This window comes from Dasypus novemcinctus, chromosome 22, assembly GCF_030445035.2.
Source record: "Dasypus novemcinctus isolate mDasNov1 chromosome 22, mDasNov1.1.hap2, whole genome shotgun sequence".
NCBI classification, from domain to species: Eukaryota; Metazoa; Chordata; class Mammalia; order Cingulata; family Dasypodidae; genus Dasypus; species Dasypus novemcinctus.
In genome coordinates this window covers 39,347,727-39,374,702 of record NC_080694.1, presented here as the reverse complement: position 1 = coordinate 39,374,702, position 26,976 = coordinate 39,347,727, and the positions used below count along the sequence as shown (strand labels likewise).

General features: G+C 39.7%; 1 protein-coding gene across 1 annotated transcript in view; it reads right to left on the bottom strand.

Moving 5' to 3' along the window:
- Window positions 1–1,234: 1,234 nt before the first annotated feature.
- The window catches only part of RIOK1 (RIO kinase 1), a 30,734-nt gene continuing 4,992 nt past the window's right edge, over window positions 1,235–26,976 (bottom strand). Inside the window, exons 3-17 of the mRNA XM_004450879.4 lie at window positions 26,627–26,717; window positions 25,222–25,291; window positions 24,016–24,058; window positions 21,762–21,854; window positions 19,817–19,929; window positions 19,634–19,714; window positions 17,954–18,040; window positions 17,398–17,535; window positions 17,019–17,122; window positions 16,702–16,808; window positions 14,767–14,832; window positions 13,035–13,154; window positions 11,990–12,043; window positions 10,886–11,038; window positions 1,235–9,014 (exon numbers count right to left, since the gene is read on the bottom strand). Coding sequence (XP_004450936.2) covers window positions 8,904–9,014; window positions 10,886–11,038; window positions 11,990–12,043; window positions 13,035–13,154; window positions 14,767–14,832; window positions 16,702–16,808; window positions 17,019–17,122; window positions 17,398–17,535; window positions 17,954–18,040; window positions 19,634–19,714; window positions 19,817–19,929; window positions 21,762–21,854; window positions 24,016–24,058; window positions 25,222–25,291; window positions 26,627–26,717 — 1,431 coding nt within the window. The 3' untranslated portion in view covers window positions 1,235–8,903. The remainder of the gene's footprint in view (window positions 9,015–10,885; window positions 11,039–11,989; window positions 12,044–13,034; window positions 13,155–14,766; window positions 14,833–16,701; window positions 16,809–17,018; window positions 17,123–17,397; window positions 17,536–17,953; window positions 18,041–19,633; window positions 19,715–19,816; window positions 19,930–21,761; window positions 21,855–24,015; window positions 24,059–25,221; window positions 25,292–26,626; window positions 26,718–26,976) is intronic.

The following is a 26,976-nucleotide window of genomic DNA, read 5'->3' as shown; positions in this document are numbered from 1 at the left end:
GACTTGAATAGACATTTATCCAAAGAAGGTATACAAATGGCCAATAAGCACATAAAAGACACTCAACGTCAATAGCAATCAAAGAAATGCAAATCAAAACCACAATGAGATACCATTTTACACTGACTAGAATGGCTACTATCTAAACAAATGGAGAATAACAAGAGAGGATATGAAGAAATGGGAACCCAAATTAATCGTGGGAATGGAAAATGGTACAGCCACTGTGGAAAAGTCTGGCAGTTCCTCAGAAAGTTACGTATAGTATTACCATATGACCCAGCAATCCCACTTCTACATATATAACAAAGAGATGACAGGGACTTGAACAGATATTTGCACACCAAAGTTTATAACATAGTATTCACTATTGCCCAAAGATGGAAGCAACCCGAGTGCCCATCAACAGATGGATAAACAAAATTTTCGTTGGCCATAAAAAGGGAAGTTTTGATACATGAGACAACATGGCAGATGAAGACATCACATTGAGCAAAATAAGCCAGACACAAAAGGACAAATATTGTATGAGCTCAATGAAACAGAAGTACAGAAATTTAGAGTCAGAAACTAGAATACAGGCTACCAGCGGCCAGGGTGGGGGTAGGGAATGGGGAACGTTTAATTGGTATAGCTTGTTTGGGATAAAAGAAAAGCTTTGGTAATGGATGGTGGTGATGGTAGCACAAAATTGTCAAGATAATTAACCACTTAATTGTATACTGGAATGTGATTAGAGGGGGAAATTTTAGGTTGTATTTTATGTTACCAGAATTAAAATATATTTAAAAAAACATAGAACTGTACAATACAGTGAACCCTACGGTAAACTATAGATTATAGTTAGTGGTACAGTACTTCAACAATTGTACTTAGGTACCACACCAAGTGTTAGTAATAGGGTAAACTGTGCGTGAGGGGCATTTATTTGAATTCTGTACTTTCTGCATGATTTTTGGTAAACTTACAATTTCTCTAATAAAAAAAAAATAATGCATCTGTTCTGCTGGTGAGTGCTAGATGAATGTCATGCGGCTGATGACAAAACTGACTTGGGTGCGGGGGCATCCCTCTGCCCGACAGCTGCTGCAGAGGCTGGGCATTACAGAAGGGGTGGCCCACATCCAAGGATGTGGATCAAGAGATCCACATCTGCTTCTCTTCATTTTTATGATCAAGAGGGATGTGGCCAATTGATGCAAGAGGCTCATCTTGGTTCAAGAAACACAGCGTATTATTCATTCAAGTGTTTATTGAGCATTTACTATGTTCCAGGCACTATTGTAGGGTGCTGAGATACAAAATAAAGACAAAAATATCTGCTCTTATGGAGCTTACATTCTAGTCAGAGGTTGGGGGTTGAGGGAAGACACAGCATATATATAAATAAATTTAGTAGTCAAGTAGAATGTGAGAGGAGCTATAGAAAAATTATGTAAAGGTAGTAAGGCGTGTGGGTGAGGTGGGAAAGGGGGCAGGCTGCAATTCCAAATGGAGTGGTTAGGAGAGGTCTCACCCAGAAGGTGACGCCATTTTAAAACAAGCCATCAGATTTGGCAAAACTTAGTTCTACTGGCCATTTGCTCAATATGCAAATTCTCTAACTGGACCTGCTTAGCAGAATCTGAATTTCAGAACCCAAAGGGCCTTTCAAGGGACACGAAGCCAGGCCAGCACCAGTCGACATGACCATACTGCCCAGACACATCTCTTTAGTCCACAAAGTAGACAGCCACTCATATACTATGTGAGAAGTCCTGCAAGAGCGTAATATACCTTACACTTCATTTTTTCAGAACAATTTCTTGTAGCAATTTTTATACACAGAAATCGAAATATAACGTACCCATTACTCAGCTTTAACAGTTACGATTCTGCTCTTCTTGTTTCTTCTACCACCACTACTTTCCTTTAAGGAGGGATGGAACATTTTAAAGCTATTTCAGACATCCTATTCATTTCACCCACAAAAAGTCCAGGACTTCCTCTAAATACAACTACATCACCACCATATCCCATAAAATTCCTTAGTATCATCTAATACCCCACTTTAAAATTTTCCCCACTTGTCTAAAAGAAACCCACCTTTTTACCAAGGGTTTCATCCAGCTAAGATCCAAATGAAGTCCATGGCACTGGGATACATGTCTCTCACATTTCCTTAAATATTTTCATAATTGTTCCCCCTCCATTCCTTATTACAGAATTTCCCTTATTCTGGGTTTGGCTGATTGTATCCCCCTAGCATTGTTTAGACTCCTCCTGTGTTTTCTATGAATATATATAACATTTGTATATAATATCTAGAGAAGACACAAGTTCAGGTTCAATACTCCTGGGGAGAGAAGAGGTACTTCACCGTCCCCTGTACTTCCTTCGCGTCACATCAGGAGCACGTGAGCGTCTGCTATCCCATTCCTCCTGACCAGCAGCTCATGACCGGTGCGATCTGCCCACTAGGTCAGGTCCCTACCAGCTTTTCGCATTGTCCATCTCAATAACTATGAGATGGGGCTGCTATGACCACTACAGCAATCACAGCATTTGTCCACGTAATGGCATCAGGGTCTGAGAAACCAATGGGCCAGCACCTGGGGGCAAATAAAAAAGGAGACCGCCTTTTCTGTCTCTCCTGAAACCCCTCCATGGTGCCCTTGGGAACTTATGTTGGACACCAGCAGGAAAATCACCTTGTTTCCTCAACTAATGTGTGAGGGTTCCCTTTTCCTGACTCCACCCAACTCTGGATCCCCTCTGGGCCACTGCTGCCCCTACCATCCTCTTCATCTCACATCATCAGGCACCACTCATGTCGCCTCTTTGTGCTGCTCCCTCCTCAGGGCCCCCCAGTTTCCGTCCTCACTCCCTCTAAGCATGTGTCTCACTGACACTCTAAAACCATGCCTGCCACAATTCCTGGTGATCTAAACATCCATACAGAGGACCCTTCCCAAATCCCGGCTTCAGCTCCTTGACCTTCTAGGTTTCTATGCTTGTGGGCTACCTGGCTGTAGCCACTCACACACAAACTGCCCTGTCAACACTGCCCACAAAAGTGCAACCCTCAAGAACGGAAATTTTAAAGAGCCCACCCTCTGACCTCCTTTCTCTCCAGCTTAGTCTAGCATCCTGACTCCAACAATTCTTTGGTCCCAAAGGACCGCTTTTCACTGCCAAGTTATATGACCCCAAGAGAGCTATACCCAGGCTTTGTAAAGGCCACAAGTTCAACTGACGAAGGAAAAGTTGACCAGCCTTTAAATAAAACTAATATGAAGCACCCATACAAGCCATGCATACCTACCTCAGAGATCTGGAGCTAGATCTCCTCGTACATTAGAAGACAGCCTTACCATGCTGAAAAAACATTAGAGAAAGACCGTGTGGCAGCATGGCTCCTGGAACTGTAAGAGGGCTAGCTCCCCTTCGAGACCACAATCAATCTGTGGTCTCACAATCTGTGGGCAATCAAGGCAGAGGCATGTGGAGTGACTCAGAAAATGAAGAAGCAGAAAACCAAAGTCAAGAATTCTCCAAATTCAAGTCCAGATTCTCTAAATCCAAATCCAGAAGCTCCCACACCACCATCAACTGGGACTAAGATCTCTGGAGGATACAGATACAAGAGAGCCATCTTTCCCTTTGGAATTTCCTTAAATGATTTGACACCAGAAATTAGGATTTCCTCTGGAGCATTTATAAAAAGCCTTTTATGTCCAAGGCAACACAAACCCAAAGGATATGGAAGTTAAAAACTCCAACCAGCACAAATGTCACCTTGTTTGAAAACTATAGTTTTGGAATCTGTACATCAGTTTCAGGAAATATGATATGAATAAGTTAAAAGATTATTGCTGTGCAAGGGAAAAGGTTTTATGGTGGATCTGGGGAAATACTGTATATTGTATATATGAATTTCGGTGATCTAAGACTCTTCTGAAGCTGACATTATGTTGGGATTCACTTTACGGGAAGTTTTGGATCACAGAGTGGTTCAACAATGGCAGCGGAGGAATACTGATATGGGATGTTATTGACAGGATATATATGGTTGACAGGGAGTTATACAGGGCATATGCCCAGGGTATATGGTAATGTCTATATATACTCATAGTGGAAACAAAAACAACAGCTGGGGGGGTACTGGGCTCCTGGCCGGGGGGTCACTGTTGTGGGCCCTGGGAGAGCAGCGGCAATCCTCCAGGTGCAACGGCAAGAACCAGGAAGGAAGGAGGGCCCAACAGTGGGCTCGTGATACTAATGGTTACACTTTTGAGCCTATACACCTGCAATAAGAACAAGGCCTCGAGTAGCATTGTGCCTGGGGGTTTCCTCCTGACAGCCTTCATGTTACTCAAATGTGGCCACTCTCACAGCCAAACTCAGCGTGTAGATGCGATGCATTCCCCCCAGCGTGGGACACAACACCCGGGGATGAGCCTCTCTGGCACCGAGGGATCACTACCACATACCAGCTGAAGAAGCAACTAGAAAATGACCTTGAATTAAAGATTCAATGCGGAACAGCAGAATATACCTGTCTACATATAATAACATGACTTCGGGAAGCTGTTTGACCTAATGTAAGGGGGAAATGGAAAGGAGAAATGAGATTATAAGGCTGTGAGTCTCTAAAAAAGTCTGGAGGTTGTCAGAAGGAATACCCCTATGTACAACTGAACAGAGTCTAAGAGACAGATAAGGTAGATACAACCCCAGGTATTGGTTCTTTTGAGGGATAAAGAGACCCACGGGTTCTATGGTCATGGCAGAAGGGGTTCACTGCCATGACACATGGCCCTTCTTTGGAGCTGGTGTTTCTGCGTGATGGAATTGGACTCAGAGGGGATCTCTTTTCACAAGACTTGCATGCTACTTTATTGGAATTGTAGTTGGTGCTGGGTTTAAGATATATGTAGGGGATTTGAATCTCTGGACTGATAATATGACACCCAGGCCCACAGCCTCAACAGACTTCAGCTCCTACACTTTGATTTACTGGACTTACTCCACTCAGCTAACATGGAGTTGAAGAAGGTCAACCACCACAACATGGAGCCTAGAGTGTCTACAACTGGAAGCGGGAGGAGTGCATCCAGTACCCATGTGGAATCTAAGCCCTCACTTGACATAGATGTGCAATGGACACAACCAATCCAATGTCCACAGAGAAAATGTGGAATGGGTGTGGGAACGGTAGCCATGGTGGCTGCTGGGTGTGGGGAGGAAGAGATGAGATGTGGAGGCGTTTTCGGGACGTGGAGTTGTCCTGGATGGTGCTTCACGGACAATTACGGGACATTATAGATCCCCCCAGGGCCCACTGGATGGAACGTGAGAGAGTCTGGGCTATGATGTGGACCATTGACTATGGGGTACAGTGATGCTCAGAGATGAACTTACCAGGCGCAATGGATGTGTCATGATGATGGGAGAGAGTGTTGCTGTGGGGGGAGTGGGGGGCGGGGGCGGTGGGGTTGAATGGGACCTCATATTTTTCATAATGTAATTAAAAAAATAATAATAATAATTAAATTAAAAAAAAAAAAGAAACTGGAAAAAACAAAACAAAACTCCAACCAAAATGCAGGCAATGTGGTAACTTAATCCAAGGGGAGGAACATGGTGAGTACTTGTTATAACCACTGATGGCTGAAACCTCAGCCATTCCACGTGGTCACAAAAAATCTTCACGGGAAACTACGCATGAGGAATAGAATTTGCTCAAGCTGCTGATCCTTGCAACTCTTTCATCATCAAAAAGTAAATCTCAGAAGTCAAACTAAAGCTCTGAATGTTGAGGATCTTTACTATGCTTTAGACAAAAATTAGAAAAACTGTCGTGCTTCGAAAACGAAGGTTTTAGAAATGTCATCATACAGAGCCTATAACACCTGAGATCTTCAAGTGAATTTCCACCAGCTTCTGGATGGATTTTACTTGAATCCTTCCTTAATTTTCTGAACCATATGGTTAAAGAAATCACAGCCACAGAACAGGACAGCCCCACAGCCAAGAAGCAGAAATCTATTCGCACTGAATTCAACAGACTACTCTTGAAAAGTAGAGATCTTCTCAGACTCTCAGGACCAAGTACAAACATTTTCAACCTTGAGTTCATCTTCATCAAGTTCATCATGAGTTCATCCTCATCAAGTTACAGCTACAGCAGAAGATAACTTGATGTCGGTTGAGAACCATGGATTATTATTTGATCAGATCTAGGTAAGCAGGTGCCACGGTTCTTCTCTCCTCAAAGACAACGCTCAAATGGTGGAGCTCTGGGCTCCTCCTCAGGCTGACAGAAGGTCTGCTTTTATCAAAGAAAGAGAACTACCCCAGCATAGCAAGTAAACGATGCCTTGTGCATTAAGGAAAAGTATCCAGATTTCTCCCAGCAAACTTGTAGAAATATCAAATTTGGAGGGATTAGAAACCCAACAAAGTATGAGGAAAGATACATCTATACCTGACAAAATTATGTCCCAGGCTTTGGGCCCAGAAACCTTGTCTCAACAAATGGAAAATAACTGTACAGCCAATAATCCATTACCACTAATATCCTGTCCAGCAATTCAAGTTCAACTGCAATCCAAGTCAGTGAGTAGCCCTGGAACTCGGCCTACGAACAGACTACTTCTTCCAAGCCTTCTGGATGAGAAGGGTAGAAACAAGGGAAACGCAACCCTAGACAAGTTTGGCAAGAATTCTGCCAGAGATCATTACCAAGCCACAGCCTTATAGCCCAGGATTCAAATATAGCCCCGGAAACCCGACACATCAGCAAGAAGGGTATCATATCGCTCACGTTAAAATCACTCTACAACCCCATACCCTGACATTTTACAAGCAACTTTCCCTCAGTAGCAATGTAAAAAAGAATGAATTGTCCCTAAATCTTGACACAAATTTTGCTTAGTTTTGTGTTTGTGTGAAATTGACTCCAAAGTTAGAAATTGCACTTGGCTCACCAAAAGACAGCTCTGAGGAGCTTGAGCCATCTGATGAGGATACACCTTGTCAGAGAGTAAGACCGAACCAAATACAAGGTTTTGAGGATCTTGAAGACAGAACCCCAAATTTGAGCAGGATTGCAAAGTCTGTGTTTGACTTTTGTTTTGTTGTGTTTACTTGTAGGGTATTTTGAAGGGCCTACTTTAGTGTTTCAATGAAATTATATTTTGTATTTTTAACTTCTGTAAAGTCAGAAAGGGAGGATATTATAAACTTAATAAAATTTGACAAAATTTTATAAATCCAGTTGATGCCCTTTGCCCTAAACCCCACTAACACTCAAAGTGCAAGTTTCAGTTTAAGTGGAAAGTAAGGCTTATTTACAGTAATCATTTCTGAACGCAATGGCTAAAAAAAAACCATTTCTAGCATAAAGTATATAGTGAAAAAAAAAAGTTTTTAAATAGATCATTTCTTTCGACATGTGTGCTTTGTCTCGACAGAAGATTTCATCACTCTCCCATCCCCCAATCTGCTCCACCCATTCCTTCCCATCGTAGGTGGCAACTCCATCCCTTCAGTTGCTCAGGACATAAACCTGGAAGTCATCCTTCCCTCTTTCTACCACAGTCCTCAAACATCTCTGTAGCACATCCAGTAGATTGTGTAGCATATCCAGTAGTCAATCTATCTTTGGGCTATGTTTAGAAGCCAACCACTTCTCTCCACTTTCACTGCTACCATCCTAGACCAAGCCATCATCATCTCTCACTTGGATTACTATAATAAACACCCCACTGATCTTCCACCCTAGATCCTTGTTATCTAGAGGCCAGAGAAGTCCTTTTAATAAAGAGTCAGCTCATATTCCTCTGCTCAAAACCCTCTATCACCTTCCCAACTCAAACTCAGACCTAAAAGGCCTATGCTATCTGAACTCACCTACCACTTCCTCCCTTAATTATGATGCTCCAAGCCCTGATTCTGGAACAGTCAGTCACGTTTCTGCCTCAGGACCTTTGCACTTGCTGTTTACTCTGCCTGGAACGCTCTTCCTCCTGATAAGCACATGGCTTCCTTCTTCCCAATATTACCATCTTGGTATGGCCTTGCTGAGAACCCTACTTAAAATTGCAAGCCTTCACATCTCCTTGCATTATCTCTCGCTGTAGAATTTATGGTTTGCCAATACACTGCTTACTTATTTTGTTTAATGCTTACTAAAATGCAAACTACCTGAAGGCAGTAAATTTTTGTTTTGCTTACTCCTATATCCCCAGTACCTAAAAGACTCAAATATTTGATGAAAGAATGAACACACTAAATGGTTCTAAAGAACCATACTGAAATGTGAAATAGCTTACGAACTGGGAAGTCCTAGTTCAAAAAAGAATTACAGATGTAGAGTAAGTGTATTACAAATTATCGTCAATGGAACAGATTTTCAGCAGTTGATTAATCAATAGCCAAGGGAAGTCTCATATATAGGTGAAACTCCCTTACATTTAAAGTATGGTCTTATAATCAATTGATTTCAGAAGGGTCTTTGGCAAATACAAACAAAACAAAACCAATTTTTCCAAGTTTGTCCAAAATGCCTTCACACTTAAATAAAGGTTATGGGTAGTCACTACACTTACATATTTACAATGCTTCAAAATCACTTATCTGCAGGAAAAAAGTATAAAAATAAAAATGTACAAAGTTCTTCATTAAAATAGTAGCTTAAATAAATCTCTCATCAACACCAGGCAGAGCCAGGGACTGGACCTACACAATAGAGCTTAAAGCTTTTTACATAATTACATGAAAACAACTGAAATCAGTCTTTAGAAACTGTCGTAATAACAATTTGTCTTAAAGCACTAACTGATCTTTCAGGTGCAGCTCAAAGTTCAGGTAAGAAAAGTAACTGATGGAAAATGACTGTACACAGGACAGTTCTGGTTCTATTTGCCTTTTTTCATCTTGGCTGTCTTCTCCTTTCTTTTTTTCACATGTTTAGGAATTTTGCTTTTCCTTTTCTCTCTCTGCGCTTCCTTGAACATCTTTTTTCTTTCCTGTAAAAGTGCAAATTCCATTAAAAGCATTCATATAGATTTTTTTTTTACTTAAAAATATTTTTATTAGAGAAGTTGTGGGTTTACAGAATAATCATGCATAAAATACAGGATTCCCATATGCCACCCCACCACTGATACCTTGCATTGGTGTGGAACATTTATTATGACGGATGATAGCATATTTTTATTTATTCTGTTGTATTGTTTCGTTTTTTAACATTAGTAGCCAGCATTTATTGAGAGATTCTATGTGCTCGGGAATGTGTGAAGCACTTTACATGGATTACCTCATTTAAAATACCCAATACACAGGTCTGTAAAATATGTCCTATTTTTAAAAATAAATTTTAATTCAAGAAATTTTAAGTATGCAGGGAAAGTATACAGGAAAATCATAAAAAATACAGCATTCCCATAAACATCCATTGTTGACACTTTGCATTAGTGAGTATTCATTTATTTTATTAAAATTAAATTAAAAAGTATATAAAAGGATAAAAGGGGAGTGTAGTATGAAAAAATGGAAATAAGTACGGTTTGGTGGTGGAATTTCAGATGAAAACTGTCTTTTAAGCTTTCCTTGGTAGAAATTTGAAGATAACCAAAAAGAAATACCTTGGGGGATGTTATTAAATGGCTTGCAACTACTGTCCTTCACCAGTTCCATAGCTAACTGAAATATAGGTTGGAAAGAAAATGTTTCTAGTAGGTATAGAAAATGTACCAGTGAGTTGAGTATGCCCCTCAGAAGTCTCAGCACACACAAGGTCTAAGGTTTAAAGGGTAAAACTAAGGTGTAAGGATAACAGTTACACAGCAGTCAGGTGCACACTCAATCAGCACGGTCCCTTACTTCAACAGCTAATGGTTGAACAAATCGTGTTTGGTTGATTCTGGAAACTCGTGGCTACAAATCTTCACTGAAATGATTCTTTGGTATATCACCGTGGGTCAACTCCAGCATTGTTTTTAATTCGCATGAACGGTAACCATTTCTAATCAATGTACTGAATATATTGTGTTCTCTCTTTTTGCAGTGCTCAAAAAGCTAACAGAAAAGCCCAATAATTACCAAAAGCAAGGTTCATACTTAGGACTCGAAACTAAGATCACAGGCACTTACAATGTTTACAGCCACTGTAATCTAGCTGGATATCCAAACAAAAAGAAATGAAGAGTGACTGCACTTACAACAATGGAATAGTATTCAGCTGTATAAAGGAATGAAGTCCTGATATATATGACAATATGGATGAACCCTGAACACATCATGTTGAGTGAAATAAGACAGACACAAAAGGACAAATATTGTATGATCTCACTGATTGGAAATGATTAGAATAAGAAAACTCATAGAAACTAGAAGATAGGTTACCAAGGGACAGGGTGGGGACAGGGAATGGGAAGTTAAGCCTTCAAATGTACAGGGTTCCTATTTGGAACGATGGAAATGTTTGGTAATGGATGGTGGTGAGGCTAACATGCCATTTTGAATGAGATTAAAAACACTGAAATATATATCTCAATGTAGTTAAAAAGGAAAATGTTAGATTGTATATATGGTAACAGAATAAAAAAGAAAAAAGAAAAACCCATGGAACTATATATTACACAAACAATGAATCATAAGTTAAGCCAAAGACTACAGTTAATAGCAAAATACTAAAAATGTGCTTTCATCAGTGGTAACAAATGTTCCACACCAATGCAAGGCATTAAAAATAATATGGTAGTATATGGGAATCCTGTATTTTATGCATGATTGTTCTGTAAACTACAACTTCTCTAATATAAGAAAAAGAGAATAAAAAAAAGGAGTAGCCATGCTACCATGTGTACAAAAAAGAGAATTTAAGTTCTTAGCTAACCTTTTTATCAACTGCAGCGTCAGGGGTGTGTGTCTTGGAGCAGGGATGGTCTCCTCGCCCTTCCAAGTCTGTGTCGGAGCACTCAGAGCTTCCAGCATCTTCTGAATCAGAACTGGTCTTTTCCTTAACTTGATTTTCTAGGAGGGCAGGGACCTTGAAAATCATACAGAATCATGTTATTCTAAACCAATCAGCTACCTCCACATTTTGGTCTTGCAGAAAGACTTTGAAAAATAACATCCTGTACTGAACCATCAAAACCAGGGCATCAGCATCAGGGAGGCAGCCTGGAGGCAGCAAATCTTATGGTATTTATCTGTTACCACAACAAAACTTCTTTAAAAATTTACTTAGTGGTTAAAAAAATTTTTTTTTCTAGTCAGTTGCAACGAAATCTCCATGCTCTGGAATTCAAAACACAACTGCCCTATAATACCTATAACACATAACTCAGAAATGCAGAATACCGGAATTCCCACAGTTCAATTCTTTCCAGAGAAAAGGCACAGAAAATTTTCAAAAAAAACAAACCGCCATCTTTTATTTAAGACTTTAAGAAGATGGAAATAAATAAGAACTGCCTTTATTACTGGCTAAGTTTCAATTATTTAATTCTTCTATAATGTAAAACAAAAAAAGATCGTTTTAAGAAAAAAAAGCAGGCCAGGAACGTCCTGCTGGAAGACTGCTGCACTCACGAGGTTGCTCCACGCCATGCTACACCTGCTGAGACCATCTGCTCGTGTCTATAAAGGGGCTGTGACATCAAGACACACATGGCTATCATCAGTAACTTCACAGATGAAAGCCAGGACACAGCAGTAGTAAATGCCTCTCCTACCACAGCAGAACAATCCAGACAGAACAAAAATAAATGAAACACATCCATGCTTCTCTCTTGTGACTTGGAAGAGTTAACCCCCAAGAGAAGAAGAGTGGCTGCTCTGTGGTCTTTCTGAAAATGCTCAGGGACTTTTGAAAGCCTTCTTATTTAATAATATGAAATGCTCATTGTTAACATAATTCTAATACTTTTCATTAACAAAGATTTATACCATTAAAAGGGTTTTTACACAAATGAACAGTCATACATGCTCTTCATACCTTCTGGACTCCTGATAGATCTTTCTTCAGTCCTGTTACAGTTTGGTATAGAATCTTATAACCAAAAAGGAAAAAAAAGCAAAAATCAACATAAGATTAGATAGTGAAATAAATGCCTTGCAATATCAAATGGGCTAAACAATATCTTGTGACTGAAATTGATCTCAAAGTACCATAGTAAGTTTATAATTCAGTTGTTCTTCTTGCCCACCAGTTATAAGAGGGGTCAGCAAATTATGGCCACAGGCCAAACCCCACATACCACCTGGTTTTGTACAGACCATGATCTATTATAAAAGTTCTTACAGATGAATGTTTACAATCAATTTGATGGTAGAAAGCACTAACTTTGAAACCCATTTACGTGAAATGTCATCCTCTCCCCCAAAGAATTCCATTCTTCTCATTATCGATTTACATTGCCAAAAAACTGTACTCAATTATTATTTTTTTTTTGAAGTAACTGGAGGCCAGGGATTGAACTGGGGCCCTCATATGTGGGAAGCTGGTGCTCAACCACTGAGTCACACCGGCTCCCCTAAGTTGGTTTTTCATTTGCTTGTTTTCGTTGTTGCTGTTGTTTTAGGAGGCACCAGGAACTGAACCCAGGACCTCCCATGTGGGAAACAGGCGCTCAACTACTTGAGCCACATCCACTCCCCTAAAATATTTTTCATCTCAAAAATTTTCTGGAAATTTGTTTTCTCTTGTTATATGAGAACCTACATAATAGCCCCAATTTTGCTTCTTGGTTGACAAAAGCTTTAACAGAAAAAAAAAATTGCCTAGCCTTCTATTCACATCTTTTCTCTGTTAATTATAGTCTGTTGGACTGAGATGCTCGTTCCCTCTCATAAATACCAATGAAATCACTTCACAACCAAGTACACAGCATTACAGCAAAGTGTTAATGCAAAGAGAACCTGCCATTTCACTAGCTCAGAAGCCAAGACTCAAGGTCAGAGGAACTTTAAAGGCTCCACCAGGTTGGGGACAGTCTTGCTCGTTTGTAGTCTCACTTGCTAGAATAAACCCAGCTACTCACCTGGTCTTGCTGGGCATTCAGGGCCATGTCCTCTTCCTTCAATTTCATCATTATATCCATATCCCTCTCATAATTTTTGACTTCATTTAAGGTCCTGGGAATATATGCTCGCTTAAACACCTAACCATGATCCAGAGGAAAAGCAAAATTTAGAACGTTGTTCAAATAATTAGCAGATTCACTGAGCACCCTCAGCCCCATTAGGTCATGTGGGAATCTACCATCATCATCCTCAACACCGATTCTCAGCCAAGCTGCCTACATACGCTGGTGTCACACTTGCTGTGTTGTGTGCCAAAAGTAATTGGTTACTTACAAGAAAGCGCTCAATTTTGCACACAACTTGTTTTAAAGAAGAAAAAAAGTTAGAGCTGTTCAAGGTTATCCTTAGAGCAACATGCCTCTCCCCTCTGTCCCACCCTCCCGCGTTTTGCATTCCAGAAAGCTTTTCTCAGCAGGAGAGAAAGGGATGGCCTTAGCGGAGCAAGCATTCCCTGGCTCTGCCTTACACAGAAATGTGTTCTTACACGGGAACATCATCCCATGGTGCTATCGTGCATAACGGTAGAGAACTGCTGATGATGTAGCCTCAATTCAAAATTATTCACAATTATGAACTGATTCAATTATCAAATTAGCTGTGAGAATTTAAAAATAGATTCCAAAAATACCTATTATCGATCTGTTACAAAAAATACACTAACACTCCCTACACTAAAATTATTTTATCTTCAAAGAGTATCTAAAATCGACACTGTTGCTGGAATCAATATTTAAATCATTAAAAAATTAGCATTTGCAAACCAAAAACAAGCCTTTTCCTTCTTGAATCAATAGGCCCTTTAAATTTTTCTCCATCTAAGACCATGAGTGGAATGATGGAGCTGGAGATAGAAAGCCCTGGCTCAGTTAGCTTATGTATCTTACCAAGTCTCAAGGAATAATCTATCATTTTTAAAACATTGCTTATCAGCTGTAAAAAGGAATGAAGCTCTGATACATACAACATAGATGAATCTTGAAGATATGTTGTGTGAAATAAAACATAAACAAAAGGACAATTATTATGTGATCTCACTGATATGAATTAAAAAAGACAAACTTAGAGTGAGAATCTGGAGTATAGGATACCAGGGGCTGGGTTGAGGGTAGAGAATGGAGAGGTGATGCTGAAATTGTACATAATTTCTATTTGAGTTAACCATAAAGTTTTGGTAATAGATAGTGGTGATGGTGGCACAACATTGTGAATGTAATTAAACAACACAACACAATTAATTCACATACAATTATGTATGCGAACGTGGTTAAAGGGGGAAATTTGAGGGTGACATATGTTACTGAAATTTTTAAAAAATACATAGGATTGCACAATACAGCAAACTCTATTATAAATGAACTATAATTAATAGTACAATTATACTTAATAATACAATTATGAAACTGTTCTTTCATCAATTACAACAAATATACCACACTAATGCAGTGTTAATAATAGGATGATATAAGAGAGCTCTATTTTATGATTGATTTCTATAAACCTATAATTTCTCTGATTAAAAAGAAAAATTCCCTGAGATGGGGTGAGACTGGGAGAGACAGATGGGTAAACACCAAAACAAATAGAAAAACACAGCTTATCTATTCAAATCAAGTTCATGTCCTAAGCAATATAAAACAGACCTTGAAATCCAAGTGTGCTCTAAGGATGAGACTACATAATAAACCTCACCTCTTCATCCACTTGATCTTGGCTCGACCTTTCTTCCTCAGTCCTTTGTGAGGCTATTTCCATGGCCTTAAAAAGAAAACAGAATTTTCTTGTATACTCAACCTCTAGACAGTTCAATTCTCCAAAAAACTCTCTCCGCTCTTTTGGGACCAGCTCTTTAGCACATCCAAAAGAGAGAACTTGGTGACCTCTAGTGGCACAGGGAAGCATCCCACCAACAAGGCCAAAGTAACCCAGCAAATCTAGCTCCTCTTCTCTGGCCCAGGGGGGAGACCCTATCCCCTGCGAAGGAGCACTGTTTTCACTGATTTTTTAAATTAGCAAAAATATTTACTAAAGGAAAACTGTGAGACCAAAAGAACGAAGGAACCTTTCTTTAATCCCATAGTAGTCAAAGAGGAGAATCAAAGAGTTACCGTAAAACTGAAGATCTGTTCTCTGTTCTAGTCAGACTACGTAGAAGCAAAGACTGGTACTGGGAAGTGGATGTGGCTCAACAGATAGAGCATCCGCCTAACATATAGGAGGTCCAAGGGTTCAAACCCAGGGCCTCCTGGCTCGTGTGGTGACTGGCACATGCACAGTGCTGCTGCGTTCAAGGAGTGCCGGTCCACGCAGGGATGCCCTCGCGTAAGGGTGCCCCCTGCGCAAGGAGTGGCCCCTGTGCAAGGAGAGCTACCCCATGCGAAACTGCAGCCCACCCAGGAGTGGTGCCATACACACGGAGAGCTGACGCAGCAAGGTGATGCAACAAAGAGAGACACAGATCCCCAGTGCCGCCTGATGAGAACACAAGCGGACACAGTGAATGGACACAGAGGGCAGACAACAGGGGTGGAGGGGGAGTTGTGTAAAAATAAATAAATCTTAGAAAAGCAAAAAAACTGGTACTAGGGTTTTTTCCTTCTATTTTTATTTATTCAATTAACACATTTGGTTACCTCTTTGTGCCAAGTACTGATTTGGCACTGGCAACAGAGGAATAAACAAAACTCCTGTCCTTTAAGAGTTCAGGGTCTAGCAGAGTGATGAAACTAAAAGGAACTTAGTGGGAAGTGGGTGTGGCTCAAGCAGTTGGGCACCTGCCACCACACGGGAGTCCTGGGTTCAGTTCCTGCTGCCTCCTAAAGAAGACAAGCAAGACAACGAGCTGACGGGACGGGCTGGTGCAGCAAGCTGACACAGCAAGACGACACAACGATGAAACACAATGAGAGTCACAAAAAGCAGGGAGCCAACGTGGTTCAAGGGACTGGGCGCCTCCCTCCCATATGGGAGGTCCCGGTGCCTTCTAAAACTAAAACAAAAAAGACGACGAGCAGTCACAGAGAGCACACAACCAACAGACATAGAGAACAGACAAGCAGACAGCAAGGGCAAATAATGAGGGAGGAAGAAATAAATAAATCTTGAAAAAAAAAATAAAAGGAACTTAGTGAAAGAAGTGATACACTGTGACTATTTCTGTTCAAGAGTTATTTACTATGGAAATATAACTAAGCAAACAATTATTTCTGCCAGATTTCCCCGAGCTTTACAGTTCACGAGGCACAGGTCGAGCAGGGAAGGCAGCCCAGGGGAAGGAGAGTATGAAATGGTGGACTAGAGCCTGAAAACCCGGGCACAGACAGAAGTCTATGATTCAGACAGGCCTCTGGGAGACGAGGGCAAGGGATCAACGGCCAAATGGCTAACAGTCACAATTTTGGACAGTCTAGGTAAACCTGCCAGATGACTGAAGTCAGGAAACCTGAATCTGTCACTGGTTCTTTACAGTGTTTTTGACTCCCATCTGTGAACTCACTCAGAAGGGCACAGTCTCAGGAAGTTCCTCAAATGAATAAAACGCACGCTGAGCACTTGGAGTTCCTCAGAAATGCCAACAGGTGCAATTACTACCCTCTGCTGTTCCTTCCCACTCTAGCCCCAGCTAACCTTTGAGAGGTAGGCATCTATGTTTTCCTGGGTAATGGAAGGATCTGTGACAAATTCAAAGAGTTCCCGCACGGTCATCACAGCAACCTTGTGCTTCAAAAAAAAATCTGTCAGAAGGAAAGAGAGTAATGATATCTTTATGAGGAAAAAGGTGGTAATTCCAACTACTTTACAGAGAAATCAAAGTATACTATCTTCTGGCAAACGGATGAAGTATCTGCATAACGACTGATTTAGTGCCAAGATTTTATACCGATAGCGTGACTGAGGAAAGAAACAACATAGACAAACTATTAGAAATTCCAATTTCCACTCACCATTAACATTGGCACAGTCTTTTCTCAAGAATTCCAAGGCATGTGGGTGGTCGTGCTCCACAGACTGAGATACATCGATGATGTACACGTCCCCGTTATGGTACCTTGTGGATCAGAGATGTGGGAACTTCGGGAAAATGTTACTACTACTACTTTCCTACTTTAAAATTTTATTTCCAAAATCCCTAATTCTGATCATGATCAAAGTGGGTAATTCATTGACAAACTGAGAGAGCTCCCTGAAGGCAGAGACCACAACGTACCATGTGAAAGCCAATGTCAATACTTGACAATGAGCATGACCTTGTGGACTGGGATTTTATTTTTTAAAGAACATGAACCAACTTATGGGAGGTACCGATGGGACAAGCATACTTACAGCATGTTAAATTCGCTGAGGTCAGCGTGGACAAGCCTGGCATTCTGATACATTCTCCTCATGTACTGAATGACCTGCAGGTACAACTCCCGAGCCTTGGATTCTGATAACTGGACATTTTTCAAGAGTGGGGCAGGCCTTGAATAGCAATAAAATGAACGAAGATAAATGGACCCACAACAAGTTTTCTTGCTTTCACAACACTGTTACGTGCTCTTCTCTTCTGTAGCTCATCATGGGAACTGTACCCAGGACAATCTGTCTCACTACAGACAGACCATTCCAAAAGGCTGTCAACAAGCAAGCACTTTCCCAGCTTATTGTATAAATCATCCCTCAAAAACAGGGTTAACTTTATGTTATTCTGAGGCATTCTGAGACTTAAAAAGGTAGAATAAATTGAGAACGCTTATGCACTAATAAAGTGGGAAAGATTCACAAAAGAATACTCCAAGATGAAAGAAGCTATTTAAATGGGAAATAACATATTGGATAATTCAAAGCACTTACAAATATGGTTCTGAACATGCAATTATTAGGCCTTGCACATACTTACATGTCATCTTTACCAATGAAGCCCATGATGAGAACATGACTTCTTAGCATTATAGGTTCTGGACATGGTACCTCTGCTGTGTTTAACCTGTGATATTTTAACAGATAAAAGGACAAGTGAAAAATTGGAAAAGCATCTAAAATAAATTTAACAGCCACAGTATGTAAGATTAATATTGCTATTAGCAAAGAGCACCAAGGCCACCCAAATGAATTATATATTTCCATAAATTCTAAGATACCAGAGACTTTAAAGGGCACCATCATACACCACCAAAATGACAGAACATTGGCAATTAATTATATACCATAGCCCAACACACCCAAACTGATTCCACAGATGTTAAAATGTGACAAAATGTGCATCCTAGAATTGAGGAGATATGTCTTCAATTATCTTTTGATTTGAACAGCCTGAAAAATGCTTAATAAAAATAGACTCACACTGTAGCAGTTTGATATTACTGATGAATTCCAAAAAGAAATACAGGATAATGTTTGTAAACTGGTCTTTTCCTCTGGGCATATTAAGAGTGTATTAGATTCAGAGATTTTACTTTTACTTGATTAAATATTAAGGCTTTGATTGGACAATGTCAGTAGGAGAAATCGCATCACAGAGAAGGGAGATCGGAGTTTTGAGCTGGGAGCCCAAGAAAGTAAGCACATCGAGGAGCAGAGCAGCTGAGCCCAGAGAGAATCGAGCCCCGGGGAGAGACAGAGCTGGTCCCCTGATAGTCTACAGTTGGCCTTGTGGAGAGGCAAAGACTAGAGAGCTTCATAGTCTACAGGTGACCTTGTGGAGAAAACAGAGGAGCTGAGCCCAGAGAACCCAGGAAGCCTGAACCCTGGCAGATATCGGCAACCATCTTGCTCCAACAAATGGCAACAGACTTTGGTATGGGAAGTAACTTACACTTTATATAAGCTTCTACCCCAAATAAATATCCTTTATAAAAGCCAAAAGACTTGTGGTATTTTTCATCAGTACCCCTTTGGCTTACTAATACACACACTTAACTGCTATTTGAGCACAAAAAGATTTCCACCGGACTTTAAAAACGCATAATATGTGATTAGTACTAAAGTATCCAATGTCTACCACAGGTGTACAAATTTAAAAAAGTTGAAAGACATTGGAAAGAGACAAATATTTGAGAAAACTTGATCTCAGCTAAGAGGCCTTCCCTTGATACAAAGTTGTTAGAGGGAACAGAGAATATATAAAACAAATGTATCCAAAACTGGGATGAAATCAGAAAAGGAAACTGCTAAGCAAAGAGTGGGGAACTAAAAGTTGTCTGAAACTCCTACACCTATTAAAAAGTGATGCATCACCACCACCACCAGATTTGTGTCAACTGCCTACTTAAAATCCTCCAACAGCTCCTCATTATCCTCAGTATAAACCCCGAGCATCTAAGTATGGCTTACAAGGCTCTTGAAATGATCTCGCCTTGCTGCATAAATGTGAATCGTGGCAGAATTCTCCTGTAAGGGATTTCCAGAATGGAGCCGATAAAGGAGCTCCTACTTGTCCAGAAGGCTGTTCCGTCTGCTTCCCCTGGCACAGCTAATGGACAAAATGGCCCTAACGAGCCCTGCACTTAGGCAGAACCACACTGGGACCTGCTGAGAGCCACGGCCAGGGCAGTATGCAGGGCACAGCCTGCTCAGTCACCTGATTAAGTTCCTCATTTCTTTTTCTGCCCAAGTTTTCACCATTTTTCTGGGGTTTCCTTTACAATAGCCGTGTCGAAATCTTGAATGAGAAAAATATTTGTTATTTCAACCTTTCAATTATCATTTTAATTTTTTAGGATAAAGAAATTAAACCGACTGGGGGAAAAAAATCTGAGCTTACCTGAATTCCCCGCTTACATACTTATCCCGATCTTTGAACACCAAAATAGAAGTTTTATAAATTTTGATTGCTCTGTTCTCTCCACTTGTTGTGCTAGCATGGTATACATTAGCCTATTTTAAGTCAAAAATAAAGAAAATTAAGTTTGTGTTAACTACAAACAGTATTTTTTTCCCCCAGTCTATTAGATGCTCAAAAGTCAGTCTCAAGATGGTGCTGCTAATAAAAATGGCAGTTAACTTTTCCGACCACTTTCTATGTCAAGCACTAAACGAAGGACCATAGCTATTTTAATCTTCTCAACAACTCAATCCATGGATACTATCAATTATGTCCACAATGTACTGAAATGGAAACTGAGGCATAGTGACTGTGTTAAATGACTTACCCAAAGTACATGCTAGAAAACAGAAACGTCAGGAGTCAAACCTAAGGCTCTTCTGACCCCTAAATCCCAAATTAATCATTATGTATACTGCCTCCATGCAAATATAACAAAGTGTTAATATATGTCTCATAAATCATTACTTAAATTTGACCTCTTCTCTGAAACTTAAAGCAATAGCAGCAACTATTCAAGTTATTGTAAGATGAGAACTCCTTAAAAAAAAAGGGATTCCTGCTCTTTGCCTCTTAGTGGTAAGTAGAGAGTAAACATTTGGTGACCTCTCCTTGTACTGCATTAGGGGGAAAAGCTCAAAGTGTCAGGTATCCTGAGATTCTATGACCGTTTCCTTAAAGAGAAAGTCAGGAATCCAAATAGCAATTCTACTACTCTAATTGCTCTAAACCTTTAAAATCACCACTTTCCATCTCAGCCTCAGTTTTGAGAGAAGGAAAGGAGGGAGGGAGAGAGGAAGATATTAGAGTTTAATGGCCACTGAAATAACCTGCATAAGCAACATCATCATCTTGTGAAAATGTGAATTAAAATATGAAACATCAAACCAAAAAGCACAATAAATTTACCTCCAATTTACATATATAGTAAAACCTATTTAAATGTATGTATGAAAAACAATTTCATCCTTTTTAAAATACCTGAATTATATGGAAGATATGTGAAGACAGTCTTACATCTAGTGATTAATATATAGAATTCTCCTTAAATGCACTGCCCATAGAAATAGTTAACTGGGAAACGGAGTTGGCCCAGTAGTTAGGGCGTCCATCTACCACATGGGAGGTCCGCGGTTCAAACCCCAGGCCTCCTTGACCCGTGTGGAGCTGGTCCATGCACAGTGCTGATGCACGCAAGGAGTGCCGGGCCACGCAGGGGTGTCCCCCGCATAGGGGAGCCCCACGCGCAAGGAGTGCACCTGTAAGGAGAGCCGCCCAGCGCGAAAGAAAGTATAGCCTGCCCAGGAATGGCGCCGCCCACACTTCCCGTGCCGCTGACGACAACAGAAGCGGCTGAAGAAACAAGACGCAGCAAATAGACACAGAGAACAGACAATCGGGGGAGGGGGGGATTTAAATAAATAAATAAATCTAAAAAAAAAAAAAAGAAATAGTTAACTAAAAAGCACCATATCTGTGCTTCTCCATGTCCAGATATAAAGAAAAAATGAGAAAAGTATTTACCAATTCACAGAAATAAGACCGTAAAAATTAGTAAGCCTCTTCCTCGTCATCCCCCCCACCCAATATCTTTCTGATTAGGATTCAGGCCTGCTGAAATCTGACCAGCAGCGAAGCTCACCATTGGGCACAGCCAGTAAGGTTTGACAGTTCCACATAGTAAAAAATGGTAGTGAAAAGGTAAGAGTTATGTGCACAGCTTTCTACCTGGCCATAAGTATTAATAAAGCCATTTTTAGATACACTGTATTAAACCATCTGACCTGATGAGCCACCATTTAGTGACTAAGTGCTTTAGTTTCATTTGGTAACTGGATTAAGAAAACTAACATGAAAACATTCAGCCATCCAAAGAAAAGCTCACTTCTTTTCCTGTGCTGATGCAGCCATTTATCTCTGATATGATTCCTCTAGTCAACATCTTGAATAAAATCATTCGGGTTCTGGGATCCAACACCTAAAGAGAATGAAAAATAGAATAAAAAAATGGAACCAAATTATTTCTCAGTAAAGCATCTGACAATGAACTGAAGAACTTAACCACTACAGTACACCATCAAGGTTGACTAAACAGGAATCAATATCACGGTGTTTTTATTCAGCCTAATTTTTAGTAAATAAATGTGTGGTGAAGGCCAAAGGACCAAGAGGGACAACAAACCACCAAGTTCAGGCAGTCATGGAAATTAATGGTTTAATAAGTCCAAGGGAGGTAGCAATTGACTCTAGACCAATTTTACTAATAAAAATATAATACAAGTCACATAATTTAAATTTTTCTAGTCACAATAAAAAAGAAACGGTTGAAATTAATTTTAATACATTTAAAAAATGTATCTGAAGCAGTATCATTTCAATATGTAATCAATGTAAAAAGTTATTTAATGAGCTACTTTACACTGTTTTTCATACTAAGTCTTCAAAACTCAATGTGTACTTCACACTGACGGCAGACCTCAATCCAGACTGGCCACGTCTCAGGTGTTTGGCAGCCCATGTGGCCCATGGCTCCCACGCTGGACAGGCAGCTCTAAGCCAGGGGACAGCACACTATGGCCTGCAGGTCAAATCCAAGCTGCAGCCTGTTTTTGTACAGCCTGCAAGCTAAGTGTGGCTTTTACATTTTTAAAGATTAAAAAATAATAATAATAAAATTCAACAGACTATGTGGTCTGAAAAGCCTAAGATACTTACTATTTGGCCCTTTATAGAAAAAGTTGGCAGACACCTGCTATCAATGAGTAAACCAGGGTCAGAAGGCAAATGCATCTAAAGCCTGACCTGGAAGCAGCCCCATGTTTGTGTGCAATTTCAAGGGCTACCAGCAGCAGCACCATGTGGCTCAGGCAGCTTCCCAACTCCATGGAGTGAGAAAGCGCTAAGTGGCCCAAACTAAATAGACTTTTGGGTCTTTCCTCTAATGAGATGGCTGTGATCATATCAGAGATGTAAAGTTAAAATAAAACAAACAACCCTGGTAAATTGTAGGACTAAAACCAAACCACAACCACCGTAACTAGAGAAGAATGAAAGGAAAGGGATGGAACAGACATGACAGCTAGTTGGGGATAGGAAGGTGGGTACAAACCTGTGCTTCAGCAAAACTGGTAGTTATGGGGTACAAAAAAGAGCAACAGACCAAATGGCTTAAAATAAAATAGAGAAAGAGAAAATAAAAGCAAATAAACAAGAGACAAGTATATATTTTTAAAAGACAGCTAAAAACTCAGGATATGCACTCTATCATTAAAAATTCAACTTTAAAAATGAAAAAGAAAGGATTTCCCACTTAAATTATTTTAGTCTTTGAGAATATCTTCTCTCTGAGCTAGACCACACCTGGTTTTCAGTCACAAAAGGAAACTGCCAAGAATAAAAAGAGGACAATGAACACACGGACTGCAGGCAGTGCTCCTGCCTAACAAAAGGTGGATTTTATTCCTCACTGGCACTAATGGTTAGGCGCTACCACCTTGGGGGGGGAGGCGGCTGATAGGAGGGATGTGCTTATGCCACAAACCAAGGACCTGCAGGTGGAAGAGGCTGCTGGCCCAACTGTGTCTGTGCCTATGCACTACCTGGGTGGGGAAGGGGGTGGCAGGGCCGCAGGAGCAACGCTCCAACCCTTCTCATTTCCTTCTTCATCTGGGCCAACACTAACACCCAACCACCATCCTTTACATACGGATCAAATAGGGATCAATTTTTCCCCATTCTTGAAGAGAAAGAACAAGCAAAATGTTAAACAAAAAAGCCGTTTCTAATTGAAAATTTGAAAGCATTCCTCTCCCTCCCCACACCCCCAGTTTGTGGCAGATCCAACCAATCTCCCAGGAAAACTCACAAAGTTCCTGCAAACCTTGCCTAAGAAGAGAGCTAAGATTCCTAGTCTGATCTCTTCTGCTTCCCCTGAGAAGGGGAAGGCACTGCATGGCAGTTTCACAGGGTCACAAGGGACTATGACTTTATTTACATTATGAAGCAAAATTATAAAAATTATAAATAAGGAGTAATTTTAGTTAACACAGTACTAAGCAAAAAGGATGAAAGTAAATATGATTCAGAAAAAAGAAAAATGCTAATTTGAAACAAGAGCTTGCAACACATTTCAACTGTACCTGTTCTACAGTTGCTCTGTCTGCCTTATCTTTGATGCGATACCTAGCCAAAAACAAAAAAGTACAGCTGACATTTTCAAAATTTAGTGGGAGAAGCAAAAATAAAAAGCTTCTAAATGCATACCATTCCATGAAAATTCCTAAATAGATAGTTAATCTTTAACAACAGTTTTCATGATCTCTTCGAAGTTACATTACCCAATGAAACTTCCTTCACTTCCCCTTAATAAGTGATTCAACTCCCTAGAACACACAAGAACCTATTTTCAGTTAAGAAAAAGTATTTCTCTCTAGCAACCACGAGATATTTCAGAAGCAGTAAATAAAAGAGTAGCTGGTGAAGTAAGCTACAGCCTGTTTTTACTGTCCTCCAAAATCTTATAATGCTATTAGGACAGAATTAAAGTCATTTAGAAGGCTTTCTCCTTTGAGCCATCTTCTACAAAGACACAAGTTTGTATCATTTCATAATGGTGGCTGAGTTCTGCATTAAAAACATGCAACACTAATTAGGTCCAGCTCACTCACCGGCACATTAGCCTAAATGAGTCAAGATACATAAAGATGCAGATGCTTCAGGGAAATAACAAATTCCTAGGGCATGTTTTAAAATGTTGGTATCTCTTGGACACAGCAAAAAATCAAAAGAAAATTAGCTTTAAGTTCCATTCTAACAGTGCTAGTTGCCTGGTCTTAAGCATCATTGTCTATAATATACTATTAATGCCTTAGAGTTACTAGCATCTAAGAGAAGTTAACCAGACCTTAAACAAATGGTTTTCGGAATTGAAATGTAAATGAAACAATTCTCAGTTAAATCATTATTTAGCTTTTAGTCTATGAATTTTTAAAAAATACCTCATGGAAGGGAAGAATTCTTAATAAATCCTAAAACGAGCTTTTTCACATGCTAACATTTTAGTTTAAACTGAAATCAACAAACTCTGTTGCCCTCATGAGAGCAAATTCAATTCAATTCATGAATTTCACAAGATTACAGCTTTACTATTTATTTCTTGAGAAGGTTCATTTATTATTGTCAATTTATAAAAGCAGAGGTTACCCTCATTTAAGCTAAGAAAAAAAAAATTAAGCAATTTAAACATACAAATGAACATCCCTTGCAAAAGAATGATGACCAAGATACTACTTAATCTACCTAACGTTATTCCCGATAAGCCATGTTTTAGTTAAAGTATTACTTACATATCTGCTTCCTTTTGTCTAGACTTTTCAGTGACTTTATTTATGACAGAGTCAGTAACATTTAGCTTATCTAAAAATACAAAAAAGCCACAAGGTAAACAATATGTAAGACAAATAACAAAAAGACTATTAACATATTAACAGGATACTTCACCTTCTTCCTGCTTTTTTAATATTTTCTATTATAAATCGGATATATTTTCATAATAATTTTTTTAAGTTTTGAAGGTAACACCAGTTAGTGTTATTACTTTCATCACAACAGCTGTAACTTTAAGTCACAGAAATCTAGATGCAGAAATCCCTGAAAAAGTACTATATCTGCATATACTGAATTTCAGATAGATGTTAAAATTTTGTACAACCAATAGAGAATGATGTAACTTCCTGCCTTCCAGGTTTAATTCTTAAGGATATGGCTTCACGCCTAATTATAGGTCTACAATAGGCAGTGGAGACTCTAAAATGCCACATTCATCAATTTGTTACTGGTTGACAGCTTCTATGACAGACACTGTGCTAGGTTTTTAACAAGGAGCCTAGAGTTACAAAAAGGGAGATGGCCCTGCATTCTTCAAGTGGTGGTGGCTCAAATTAGCATTTTCATTCCTTGCATGTGCTAATTTAACAGCTCACTGTAAGGGAAGTAGACAGGCTCAACTGATAGAGCAACCTCCTACCACATGGAGAGTCCAGGGTTCCATCCCCAGGGCCTCCTGACTTGTGTGGTAAGGTGGACCATGCGCAGTGCTGCAGCATGCAAGGAGTGCCCTGCCACACAGGGGCGTCCCCACGTAGGGAAGCCCCACCTGCAAGGAGTGCGTCCCGAAAGGAGAGCCACCCCATGTTAAAAAAGCGCAGCCCGCCCAGGAGTGGTGCCACCCACACACACAGAGCTGATGATGCAACAAAAAGATGCAGTTTCCCAGAGCTGCCGGATAATGCAAGTGGATGTGGAAAAACACAAAGCGAATGCACAGAGAGCAGACAATGGGTGGGCCCCCCCACAGGACAGAAATAAATTTTTAAAAAAAGCTCACTATAAGAGTAACACTGAAATAAAGTCTCCAGTGAAACAAAATAACTATATTCTAATACTCCAGGATTTTCAACTTCCTACAAGATGCTCCTTTTACAAAATTTAATACAAAATGGACAATAATTTAAACGAGTATCTGTTAACTTCATGCTCCTATAATAGAACAAAATAAAAAAGTATGAAGTCTTTCCCTAAAGCAATTTTTAATTACTTAAAGCTTTTATTTTCTCTGGGAATTATTCAGTCTGCAACACTTAAATATATTCATTTCTTGATAAAATAAAATGTTAAAACACTTTGTGGTTTCTAAAGAATACTCTTACAGCTCAGCGAAGTGAAGTGAAGTAACATAGTCTATAAACTCACCGAGATTAATTTTATTCTCAAATTTCCGTAAGACCTTGTCTGCTGGAGTCGACATTCTGGTTGAACTGCAACTGGAAGTCTGTCGATTTGCCTAGAAGAAATGAGTTCCAGAGTTGAAGCATTAGTTGTAAATAAAAACCTAAGGTTTATGAACATGTGTTTTCTTTTCCACGTGGTTCATATTTAGCTTTTAAAGCATCAATATGAGGAATACCCTAAGAAGAGGTAAAAAATAGAATCCTACTTGAAATAGGACTATGTTGAAATTATTGGTTAGGAAAAATGTCTGCATGATCTGGCATTTTTTTAACTTCAATGTATTATTTCCTATTACAAATAACAAATTAAAA